Raw genomic sequence first — 13,134 nt, 5'->3', positions numbered from 1 at the left:
AAAGTATTTTCACCGCCTTCTCTTTACAGCAATCTTTCTTTCCAAACTATGTTTTCCCGCGAATGTATTTGGAAATATTGCGATATGCCAGGCTGGGCCTCTGCTTTTCCCTGACAGTCTCAACTCAACAATTATGTGTCGATATTGTGCACGCTGCCTTTCCTTCTGACAGTAGGCAATGAGATTTAAAACAATTCACAACATATATATTTTTAAGAAGCTAATGAATGATCCTCTGTGGCCAAATCATGCTTTAGTACCCTATTTTGAATGCTTTTATTTATTTCTGTATAGACAGGAGTAGGCTAATCAGGCTACATATTTTTTATTTTATTTTTTATGGGTAAGTGCCAGGACCATTCACAGTTTAGCTCAACGCTGATTGGCTTTTATTATTATTTTTTATTTTCAAGGGAGGCCAAATGTTCGCTGGCTTCCCTTGCATTCAATGCTACAGGGCGGCAGCAGTGTCATATTATTTTGAACTAGACAGCATCAGATAGATCAGTATTATTGTTTCTACCCAAAGTGCTTCAGCTCTTCATATTTTTTTTTTTTGTGTATGGTCGTAAAAAGAACCCACTTCACTTACTGTTCACAACGCTGTCCCTACCAGCTGAGCTAGGCTTCAGAGTCCCAAACTCTGGGGCGGCCTCCTAGGGGCGGTGCAAGGGGTCAGGTGGGGGGTCGGGTTGGGTGCAGGGGTCATTATGCAATTTGTAATTTTATTTGATTTATTTCAGGACCATTCACACTTTAGCTCAACGCTATTTGGTATTTTAATTAATGTTTGTATGATCAAGGGAGGCCAAATGTTAGCATTCAATGCTACAGGGCTGCAGCAAAGTCATACTCTTTTAACCAGACAGCATCAGATAGAATGGCCTCCACATACAGAGACAGAGGGGCACCGTTTCAATCGCTCAGATGCTTTCTCCGGTGAGGTACATTCAGCCTCTTGCTAATTGAAGGAAAATGATAAAACACAGAGAGATGAAAGATACATTATTTTATATGTTTTTTTTCTTGGTCATTTTTTTGGGGAAGCCTGGCTTCCTTTGGCATCCATGAATACACGCCACTGCGGAGGTTAGGAGATATAATGTAGCAGGTTAGGATAATTAACGTGGGAGGTTAGGATAACTAATGTAGCAGGTTAGGATAATTAATGTGGGAGGTTAGGATAACTAACTTAGCAGGATAGGATCATTAATGTGGGAGGTTAGGATAACTAATGTAGCAGGTTAGGATAATTCATGTGGGAGGTTAGGATAACTAACCTAGCAGGTTAGGATAATTAGTGTAGCAGGTTAGGTTAATTAACGTGGCAGGTTAGGAGAATTAACTTAGCAGGTTAGGAGAATTAACTTAGCAGGTTAGGAGAATTAACGTGGCAGGATGGGATAATTAACGTGGCAGGTTAGGAGAACTAACTTAGCAGGTTAGGAGAATTAACTTAGCAGGTTAGGAGAATTAACGTGGCAGGATGGGATAATTAACGTGGCAGGTTAGGAGAACTAACTTAGCAGGTTAGGAGAACTAACGTAGCGGGTTAGGAGAACTAACGTAGCCAATTAGGAGAATTAACGTAATGTGCGTGTGGTGAGTTTTTACCATTTCAATCAGGAGAAAAATAGGAGTACTGCTGATCTAGGATCAGGTCCCCATTGTCCATGTAATGTTATTCATTAGGATCTAAAATACTATATAAAAATGAATACAGGCCTAGCTAGATATGAATGGAATCATTACCTTGATAAAGGATTGTTTTCCACCGTAGGCCTGGTTCAGCAGTGTTAGTTCTGTAGTGCAACCCTGGCCCAGACTGGGTAAACATCGCCATCTAGTGGCCATTTAACTGTATGATAGGAAGACAAAGGGACCCTATTCACTAGCAGTGTTTCCCAACCAGGGGTACTAGGACCCCTGCGGGTACTTGGACTATCCACAGGGGGTACTTAAGAAGACTCATGAGACCAGAGGGTTACAGGTATAATGCATATGAGAGGGTCCTCTGGGTAACTGAAAACGAAAAAGCCCATAAAGACTTCATAATTCATAAAGGTCATGTTACCTGACTGATATTATCTCATAGAACAAAACATAAAGGCTTCATAATTCATAAAGGTAATGTTACCTGACTGATATTAACTCATACAACAAAACGTATAAGATCTACTAAGTCTGTGTTCACCTCAGACCTTATTTTCAGAGTTTATCCCAAAACCCTAGTCTTTCCCCATTCATTTAGGCTTCAAGCTGGCGAGCTCTATACAGTGCACACTACTTTATGGCACCCTTTCACAGTCATGGGGAGAATCTCAATTGCACACTCCTCGCCTCCTTCTCAAAACCCATTGGATGAGAAAGCCAGAGGTCCCGCACTTCTGACCTTCTCCTCCAATGGGTTTAGAGGAGGTGAAGAGAGAGAACGGGAGGAGTATACAATTGAGATTCTCCCAGAGGGTAACTGCATACATATTACATTTTTACATTTTAGTCATTTAGCAGACGCTCTTATCCAGAGCGACTTACAGGAGCAATTAGGGTTAAGTGCCTTGCTCAAGGGCACATTTACGTCGTTTAGCAGACGCTCTTATCCAGAGCGACTCACAAATTGGTGCATTCACCCTATAGCCAGTGGGATAACCACTTTACAATTTTTTTGGGGGGGTAGAATGATTACTTTATCCTATCCCAGGTATTCCTTAAAGAGGTGGGGTTTCAAATGTCTCTGGAAGGTGGTGAGTGACTCCGCTGTCCTGGCGTCGTGAGGGAGCTTGTTCCACCATTGGGGTGCCAGAGCAACGAACAGTTTTGACTGGGCTGAGCGGGAACTGTGCTTCCGCAGAGGTAGGGGGGCCAGCAGGCCAGATGTGGATGAACGCAATGCCCTCGTTTGGGTGTAGGGACTGATCAGAGCCTGAAGGTACGGAGGTGCCGTTCCCCTCACAGCTCCGTAGGCAAGCACCATGGTCTTGTAGCAGATGCGAGCTTCAACTAAAAGCCAGTGGAGTGTGCGGAGGAGCGGGGTGACGTGAGAGGACTTGGGAAGGTTGAACAGAGAGGAGAGGTGCGCTTGTGAAGTTGGAAAACATTTTGTGTACGTTTTTTTCCCCGAATTGGTTTTAACTGCACTCTACTTTACTTACCTTAACAAAATAAGATGTATAGTTGAATATTTTAGAAATGAGTCGTCTCGATTCGCTTGCTGCTTGGCTGTATTGACGAAGGTTCCAGTGCCACTGGCAGTGGCTTCGGGAGCTGCTTGGGTTCGTCGGATCGGGAGCTGGAGAGGACAGTTTAGTCTGAGGTCATTTAAGGGCTTCGGGGACACTGGACATCGTTTTTCGGAAGCATGCAGGGCACTTTCTGCCTATTGGATTATAAATAGTCAACTGTTGGTTTCAAGGGCTTTCTACCGTGATAACTGTGGGGGTTAGACTGTTTGTTTTTATAGCTCCAACGGCGCCAACGAACATTTTCAGTTTAGCACCCGGGTTTAGGTTATCTTAAAATATTATTGTATTGTGTGTATTGCCAATTGTTTGCAAGTGGATCATTCATTATTCATTCTTTTTATATACACATTCTATCTGTAGGTAAGAACCCTGGTCTCTTTGGTTTTTCTTTAGCGAGTTTAGTCATACCAGGTTTATTATGTACTGAGTGGACCTTTTCACCATACTTTTACTCTATGGATTTATCTGAGCCTGTGGTGATAGGGTTACATCAACATTATAAATATGGTGGAAACTCCCACTAGTCCATGCCTCCACCAATCCAATGCTTTTAGATTATGGGAAGTAGTGAACAAGTGCACACTTCAGGAGAAAGGAGATATCATTGGGACACACTCAGATGCTCTGTTAATCAACCACATTGGTCCACCACAAGGCTTCCTTGGTTCAAACTGTCAGATTATTGTTATAATGTTGTTTGTAGTATAGAGATAATGATGTTATTGATTATCAATGTTATGATATTGATTATGATGTAGAGTATTGTTATGATGTTGTTGGTAGTATATAGATAATGATGTTATTGATTACAAAAATGCGAGGGGTGTATTCAGTTTTGTGAGATACTGTATGTTAGAGCAGGAGTAGGGGGGGGTAGAAGTTAGAGGTCTGTTACCTGAGTCAAGATCAACAGGAGGGAGGGAGGGAGGGAGGGAGAGAGGGAGAGCGAGAGGGAGAGGGAGAGGGAGGGAGGGAGGGAGGGAGAGGGAGAGAGGTTAAATTAACATCAACAGACTAACATGCAGTCAACTGAATATCTTTTCATCACTGACTTCTAACCAGTGATGTCATCACAACCAGTAACCTTTTCCACTCTTCCACTTTTGGTCCGGCTCAGCTTGACCTCTGACCTCTGAAATGAATGATTTAAAAAAACAGACAAAGCAAAGGTATTAAATTATATATAAACTCATCTGCAAAGAGAGTTACACATTTCCATGGAAAGGGAATGTACACTAAATGACCAAAAGTATGTGGACACCTGCTTGTCAAACATCTCATTCCAAAGTCATGACCATTAGTATGAAGTTGGTCCCCCTTTGCTGCTATGACAGCCTCCACTGTTCAGAGAAGGCTTTCCACTAGATGTTGGAACATTGCTGCGGGGACCTGCTTCCATTCAGCCACAAGCATTAGTGAGGTAATGGTAAATATACATTGCTGCGTGGATTTTTTCCTTTGGACTGCCAGATGGTGAAGCGTGATTCATCACTCCAGAGAACGCGTTTTCAATGCTCCAGAGTCCAATGGCGGTGGGCTTTACATCACTCCAGCCGATGCTTGGCATTGTGCATGGTGATGTTAGGCGTTTGTTCGGTTCCTCAACCATGGAAACCCATTTCAGGAAGCTCCCGACTAACAGTTCTTGTTCTGACGTTGCTTCCAGAGGCAGTTTGGAACTCGTAGTGAGTGTTGCAACCGAGGACAGACGGTTTTTACACGCTACCCGCTTCAGCACTCAGCGGTCCCATTCTGTGAGCTTGTGTGGCCTACCACTTCACGCTGAGCCGTTGTTGCTCCTAGACGTTTCCCTTCACAATAACAGAACTTACAGTTGACCGAGGCAGCTCCAGCAGGGCAGAAATTTGACAAACTGACTTGTTGGAAAGGTGGCATCCTGTGACGGTGCCACGTTGAAAGTCAATGAGGTCTTCAGTATGGGCCATTCTACTGCCAATGTTTGGCTATGGAGATTGCATGGCTGTGTGCTCGATTTTATACACCTGTCAGGAAGGGGTGTGGCTGAAATAGAATCCACTAATTTGAAGGGGTGTCCACATGCTTTTGTATCTATAGTGTGTGTACACATGTGTGTTGTTGCATCATACCATCGATAAGCCTATCTTCCCCATCACATCATGAAAGGTCATGTTGATGTTCATTTAACCTCTGTCTCTCTCTCTCTCTCTCTCTCTTTCTCCTCTCCCTCTCTCTCTCTCTCTCTCTCTCTCTCTCTCTCTCTCTCTCTCTCTCTCTCTCTCTCTCTCTCTCTCTCTCTCTCTCTCTCTCTCTCTCTCTCTCTCTCTCTCTCTCTCTCTCTCTCTCTCTCTCTCTCTCTCTCTCTTTCTCCTCAGATATCCAGGCTCAAAGCATCAGTCCACCAGGTAGGTAGAGTATAAATCTACAGTGATTATAGCAGTTCAATATTAGTCAACTTTATTATCCCACATGGAGAAATTCATGTGTCCATACACACCATTCTAAAACCTAATAACAAGTACTGTTTTATTGAACTACTAATACTTGTCAACCACAAAGCATTACTGCTGTGAGAATAACAGAAGCCCTGTCATAATCTGTCCTCACCACTGTGTTTTCCTCTCTGCTGTTTACAGCTGAACTCTCAGTCAGACTGGTGAATGGGACCAGTTCCTGCTCTGGGACACTGGAAGCCTTCTACAGAAGAGAGTGGTCAGGTCTATGTACTTGGTTGTGGGGCATGAGAGCGGATAAGGTTGTGTGTAGAGAGCTGGGCTGTGGGAATGCTATAGCTGCATCTAGAGGACCTCTGGTTGAAGATGGAAGAGGAGGAGCCATACTATTGGGTTGCAGTGGAGATGAGTCTACTATTAGAGAGTGTGACATCATAGGAGGAGGACCTGGTGACTGTAATGGTGAATATTATCATCATGTGATCTGCTCAGGTAAGAGACTGGTAATATTGAGAGATTTGATTTGTACATTATACAAGATTAGCATATATCATGTTTTATGTGTTTTTCATTTCATTTAAAGAGAGGGAGAGATGTTAGATGTATTTAAACATTATATTTGTGTTTGTCATATTGGTTTATGGGAGATGTGCATGGGCAGATCATTGTAGTTCAGATGTTACTGAAGTGAAGCTGCCTGATGGATGTCCAGCTGTTTATTTTCTATAAAGTGAAGTGAACTTATTCCTGTCTCCTGCCTGCATTATTCCCAACCCTGTCCTGAGTGACTAAGAACCCATTTCTACCTCTTACAGTATCAAACATAGCAAACTACAATCTTTTATCCAACATATTTGTGTTTAGTCCTTTGACAGTGTCATCAACAAAACGGATTGAATGTTCAACCAACTCTTTTTCTCCAGAGTCTGTGCAGCTTGTGGAAGGAGCTGGTCTCTGCTCTGGGAGACTGGAGGTGAAGTCCAGTCAGTCCTGGGCCTCAGTGTGTGAAGCTGACTTTGACCAGCAGGATGCAGAGGTAGTCTGTGGGGAGCTTGGCTGTGGGGCTCCTGCAGCTCTACAGGGGGGGCTCTATGGAGAAGGTGAGGGTCAGACCTGGGATAAAGAGTTCCAGTGTAAAGGCAATGAGTCCCTTCTCCTGGACTGTCACACCTCAGACAGAAAAAACAACACCTGCCTACCTAGTAATGCTGTTGGACTCACCTGCTCAGGTAAGAAACAGTTTGTCAATCAACATTGTTTCTGACCTGGAGTGAAGAATATGAGAGGCAATATAGGTGTGTTTTAGTGAGAAAATAGTAAGATTACTGTCTCTCTCTTTTCTTTTCTCAGAGCCTGATGATGTGAGGCTGGTGGGAGGAGGCAGTCGCTGTGCTGGTGGACTGGAGCGGTACGACCAGGGAGAGTGGAGGACTGTGGGAGCTAATGACGGGAACAAGGAGGCTGTAGCTGCAGTAGTGTGTAGACAGCTGGGTTGTGGCTCCACTGTTTCAGTTCTACCTGGAAACACCACTGAATGGATTAGAGTTGACTGTTCTGGGTCTGAGCCTTCACTGAGGAAGTGTGGGACATTGTATTCAAATTATTATATCGGTCTTGGATTCACAGTGATCTGCTCAGGTAATAACAAGCTACACTTTATGGCCAAAAATGCAGTGGTCTAAGGCACTGCATCGCAGTGCTAGCTGTGCCACTAGAGATCCTGGTTCGAATCCAGGCTCTGTCGTAGCCGGCTCCAACCGGGAGACCCATGGGGCGGCGCACAATTGGCCCAGCGTCGTCCAGGGTAGGGGAGGGAATGGCCGGCAGGGATGAAAAAATAATGTATGCACTCACTAACTGTAAGTCACTCTGGAGAAGAGCGTCTGCTAAATGACTAAAATGTAAATGTAGTGGATTCAGCTATTTCAGCCATACCTGTTGCTGACAGGTGTATAGGATCGATCACACAAAGCCATACAATCCACAGACCACCATTGGTAGTAGCTTGTGTGGCCTTACTGAAGAGCTCAGTGACTTTCGACGTGGCGTCTAGGAGCAACATTGGCTCAGCCACGAAGTGGTAGGCCATATAAGTGATCTGCTCAGGAAATATCAATATATGATCATTATATTCCACTGATTCCCTTTATTCATTCAACTTCCTCTGCCCCTCTAATGATGACTGTTTGCTTGTAAGTCTGCAAAATAAATTACTCAGTCAAGTAGGAATCAAATACAACTTAAATATCCCAGAATGCTTTTGTATTTGAGTGTTATCTCAGTGAACAACTCTACTCACTGCCACTGTCACATGTCATGTTATTGTCATATCTAAATGAGGAAAGTAGTTGAGGAGCTACGTTTTCTTCTTCTCTCCTCTTGTTCCAGATGTCCTGCTTCAGCCTGACATCAACATATGTTGTCTCAGTGACTGTAGGCCCACTACTCATGTTGCCCTGTGAGGGAGGGTGGCTAGCACTGTTACATGCTGATGTTATTGTCATATCTATAGGAAACTAGTTGAAGAGGTTTTTCTTGTTCTCTTTTATTGTTACAGATCTCCTGGTCCAGCCTGATATCTTCCTGACTGACTCAATGGGAGGGGTCTCCAGGGGCCAGCAGGGGCCCGAAGTGTTTAGGGGCTACAGCTTCACCATCACCTGCTCCACTCAGCCACAGTACCCAGGAGGCTCCTTCCTCCTCACGTTCACCGGCTCCAAAATAACCCAGACCCAGCCAGCTGTCAATCACTCTGCTGCCTTCCTTTTCCCTGCTGCAGATGACTCCCACCAAGGGAACTACAGCTGTGTTTATGACAATTATGTTTTCTCTCATACCTTCTCCTCTGAGAGTGAGCTGCTCACCCTCACCGTCACAGGTAACTGAACATGATCCAGACTTATAACTTTGTCATTGACAGATTTCCCACAGATCTATATGAAGATGACCAGTCCCCTCATCAAAGGTGTTTCTGTTTGCAGCCTCTCCTCTGCCAGCCTTCATCATCAGACACGTTGTAGTGCTGCTGATCCTACTGACAGCCATCACCACCTTCTACCTGTGCTACAAGGTAAAGACATTTACTCAGACGTTACAAGTCATTTAAATGTTTGTGTCTATGAGCAGGGTTCAGATTCTACATTGGTCTATATCTGTGTTTAAGGTGTGTGATTAACCAGATGTGTATCTTTGACTTGTGTTGCACTATCTTGGGTTTGTTCTTCAGTACTGTACTGATTATGAGAGAACGAGAACGAGAGAGAGAACGAGGGAGAGAACGAGAGGGAGAGAACGAGAGGGAGAGAACGAGAGGGGGAGAGAACGAGAGGGAGAGAACGAGAGGGAGAGAACGAGAGGGGGAGAGAACGAGAGGGGGAGAGAACGAGAGGGGGAGAGAATGAGAGGGGGAGAGAACGAGAGAGAGACAGAGAGAGAGACAGAGAGAGAGACAGAGAGAGAGGAGAGATACCAGTGGCAAGGTGACTGTGAACATGGATGTGTATCAAACAGGCACAACGACAGTACAGGGACAAAGTATGAGCAATTCAACGGCTCATACACGAGACGTATGTGGCAGGGACTCCAGACAATCCCAGATTATAAAGGGAAAGCTAGCCACGTATGGGACACGACGCCTCGCTCCCGGACAAGATAAAAACCTTCTCCTCCCGCATTGAGGATAACACAGTGCCACCGACGCGTGTGGTGAAGGTAGGCAGCAACACCTCTGCCACCCTGATCCTCAACACAGGGGGCCCATAGGGGTGCGTGCTCAGCCCCTTCCTGTACTCCCTGTTTATCCATGACGGTGTGGCCACGCACGTCTCCAAATCAATCATCAAGTTTGCTGATGACACAACAGTGGTAGGCCTGATTAACAACAACAACGAGATGGCCTACAGGGAGGAGGTGAGAGCCCTGGCGGAGTGGTGCCAGGAAAATAACCTCTCGCTCAACGTCAACAAAATGAAGGAGTTGATCATGGACTTCAGGAGACAGCAGAGGGAGCACGCCCCCATCCACATCAACGGGGCCACAGCGGAGAGGGTGAAAAGGCTTCAAGTTCCTTGGCGTGCACATCACTGACAATCTGAAATGGTCCCTTCACACAGATAGTGTGGTGAAGAAGGCGCAACAGCACCTCTTCAACCTCAGGAGGCTGAAGAAATTCGGTTTGGCCCCTAAGATCCTCATGAACTTCTACAGATGCACCACTGAGAGCATCTTGTCGAGCTGTATCACCGCCTGGTATGCAACTGCACAGAATGCAACCTCAGGGCTCTCCAGAGGGTGGCGCGATCAGCCCAACACATCACCAGGGGCACACTGCCTGCCCTCCAGGACATCTTCAGCACCCGGTGTCACAGGAAAGCCAGGAAGATCATCAAGGACCTCAGCCACCTGAGCCACAGCCTGTTCACCCCACTACCATCTAGAAGGAGGAGACAGTACAGGTGCATTAAGACTGGGAAAGATGAACAGAGCAAAGTACAGAGAGATCCTTCATGAAAGTCTCTTAATGTCCTTGAGTGGCCCAGCCAGAGCCTGGACTTGAACCGGATCTAACATCTCTGGAGAGACCTGAAAATAGCTATGCAGTGATGCTCCACATCCAACCTGACAGAGCTTGAGAGGATCTGCAGAGAAGAATGGGAGAAACTCCCCAAATACAGGTGTGCCAAGCTTGTAGCTTCATACCCAAGAAGAGTCAAGGCTGTAATCGCTGCCAAAGGTGCTTCAACAAAGTACTGAGTAAAGGGTCTGAATACTTATGTAAATGTGATATTTCCGTTTCTTATTTTAATACATTTGCTAAATGTCTAAAAATCAGTTTTTGCTTTGTTGTTATGGGGTATTGTGTGTAGATTGATGAAGAAAAAAAAACAATTTAATCCATTTTAGAATAAGGCTGTAATGTAACAAAATGTGGAACAAGTCAAGGGGTCTTAATACTTTCCGAAAGCACTGTATATCCTGTATTCTAGTCATGGCTCATCCTATATAAATACTGCTGTACACACTTTTTCTATCCACATACTGTCTATACTGTCTTTACACACCATTATACGTATATATACACTGAGTATACCAAACATTAGGAACACATATTTACAGTATATATATTTATATTCCAGACTCTGACACTGATTTCTTTATTTATTGTATTTTTCTGGATTATGTGTATTTATTTTGTTGCTAGGTATTACTGCCCTGTTGGAGCTAGAAATACAAGCATTTCGCTGCACCTTCGATAACACCTGCAAATCTGGGACAAATACATTTGATTTTATTTGAAATGTGCCAAGTCTAGGTCCAAAAGACTTCTCAACAGCTTCTACCCCCAAGCCATAAGACTCCTGAACAGCTAATCATGGCTACCCGGACTATTTGCACTGCCCCCCCACCCCATCTTTTTACGCTGCTGCTACTCTGTTAAGTATTTATGCATAGTCACTTTAACTCTACCCACATGTACATATTACCTCAACTACCTCAACTAGCCGGTGCCCCCGCACATTGACTCTGCAACGGTACCCCCCTGTATATATAGCCTCCCTACTGTCACTTTATTTTACTTCTGCTCTTTTTTTCTCAACACTTTTTTTTTTTTTTTTTTTTTAAACTTTTTTTTTTTTAAATAAATGCACTGTTGGTTAAGGGCTGTAAGTAAGCATTTCACTGTAATGTCTGCACCTGTTGTATTCGGCGCATGTGACCAATAAAATGTGATTTGATTTGATTTTATTTGAAATGTCTGACTCTTGGTGCTGTGTCTCCCTAGACCACCAGGAGGCAGAAGAGAGTGAACAGGGTGAGCAGCATGGATCTTTATGTTGATGCCAATGCCATGGAGATGGTCTCTCTGAGCTCCAGAGCTGAAGCTGGACCGGGAGAGGAGAGAGCAGCCCAGGGGACTGAGTAGGAGTAGAATGATGCTGACCCTACATGCTGATCTTAGGTCAGTTTTGTGTTTTAAATCTATGGTCAGCAGTGGACTGGTGTTTAAAATGTGGTGACAAACCTTAAGTGGTTCTAATTTTAATAACATGTTCAGAATTTTTTTATCTTTCTAGAACCTTGGAAGAAATCTAAAAGGAGTGACTGCAACCACCATTATTCCTTTAGTTTTTTGCTACCAGGGGAACATGGGATTGTTTTGTGTTACAGAATTTATAGTTTTTTGCTTTTGTCTTCATGTCTTCATCTTATTTAGTGTTCTCTTTTATATTCTTCATCTTGAAGTGTTTCCATTATTAGTCCATGTATTATTATAATCATCTGTTCATACTTAAACATTTTAGTTTGTTGGGGATTGTTTTGTTGCTGTTGTTTACCTCATGATGTTATTGATTATACATTTTATGATATTGACTGATGTAGATTATTGTTATGTTATTAGTAGTATAGAGATAATGATGTTATTCATTATAAATAATATGGTATTGATTATTATGTAGATTATTGTTATGATGTTTGTACTATATAGAGATAATGATGTTATTGATTATAAATGTTATGATATTGATTAGGATGTAGATTATTCTTATGATGTTAGTAGTATGAAGAGATAATGTTGTTATTCTCTTATGATCTGTGGGTTACAGAGAAGGTATAGTACTTAGTGCAGGTCTGAAATACAATAGCTTGTTGTACAAATCAATCAATAAGTAATGTAAATGTATTGAATTATATCAATGACATTAAAGTTATTGTTGACAAGTGTTAATTCTACACTGAGTATACAAAACATTAAGAACACCTATAACCTTTCCCAGACATAGACTGACCAGTTGAATCTGGGTGAAAGCTATGAAGCGTTATTGATGGCACATGTTAAATCCACTTTAATCCGTGTAGCTGAAGGGGAGGAGACAGGTTTAAAAGAATGATTTTTAAGGCTTGAGATAATTGACACATGGATTGTGTATGTGTTCCATTCAGAGGGTGAATCGGCAAGACAACAGATTTAAGTGTCTTTGAACAGGATATGGAAGTTGGGGCCAGGCAAACCGGTTTGAGTGTGTCAAGAACTGCAACGCTGCTGGGTATTTTACGCTCAACAGATTGCTGTGTGTATCAAGAATGTCCTCCACCCAAAGGACATCCAGCCAACTTGACATAACTGTGGGAAGCATTGGAGTCAACATGGGCCGGCTCCCCTGTTGAATGTTTTTGACACCTTGTAGAGTCCATGCCCTGACAAATTGAGGCTGTTCTGAGGGCAAAAGGTTAGGGTGCAACGCAATATTAGGAAGATGTTTCTAATGTTTTGTACACTCAGTGGATAGTTGATGTGAGTTCAGATAATGTTTTGTTGTTATGTTATTTACCCTTTCCAGATAAAGACCTGTTGCTCTCTAAACTGCCATGTAATCACTGAATGCTTTTAATAAACTCACAGGCTGTCAGTCTTGTGTGATTTCCCCTCCAGTTTTTTATTTCACAGTGGTCAAGGGGTT

The 13,134-nt window shown here is 43.4% G+C and overlaps 1 protein-coding gene across 1 annotated transcript; it reads left to right on the top strand.

Moving 5' to 3' along the window:
* Positions 1–5,600: 5,600 nt before the first annotated feature.
* On the top strand, positions 5,601–11,722 carry LOC121560412 (CD5 antigen-like). Its single transcript, XM_045214252.1, has 7 exons — positions 5,601–5,626; positions 5,858–6,166; positions 6,598–6,903; positions 7,025–7,312; positions 8,232–8,552; positions 8,656–8,744; positions 11,457–11,722. Exons 2-7 carry the CDS (start codon positions 5,962–5,964, stop codon positions 11,595–11,597), a joined length of 1,350 nt encoding a protein of 449 aa, XP_045070187.1. The 5' UTR covers positions 5,601–5,626; positions 5,858–5,961; the 3' UTR covers positions 11,598–11,722.
* Positions 11,723–13,134: the final 1,412 nt, after the last annotated feature.

Source organism: Coregonus clupeaformis, unplaced genomic scaffold (genome assembly GCF_020615455.1).
Source record: "Coregonus clupeaformis isolate EN_2021a unplaced genomic scaffold, ASM2061545v1 scaf0223, whole genome shotgun sequence".
NCBI lineage: Eukaryota > Metazoa > Chordata > Actinopteri > Salmoniformes > Salmonidae > Coregonus > Coregonus clupeaformis.
Note: the sequence above shows the minus strand (reverse complement) of the source record. Positions and strands in the feature narration are given on the sequence as shown.

Bases quoted from the DNA above. Each gene is read 5' to 3' on its own strand.
- LOC121560412 (XM_045214252.1), top strand. From the start codon at position 5,962: ATGAGAGCGGATAAGGTTGTGTGTAGAGAGCTGGGCTGTGGGAATGCT. The intron at 7,313-8,231 runs GTAATAACAAGC...TTATTGTTACAG, and splicing joins ATTCACAGTGATCTGCTCAG to ATCTCCTGGTCCAGCCTGAT. The intron at 8,745-11,456 runs GTAAAGACATTT...GTGTCTCCCTAG, and splicing joins CCTTCTACCTGTGCTACAAG to ACCACCAGGAGGCAGAAGAG.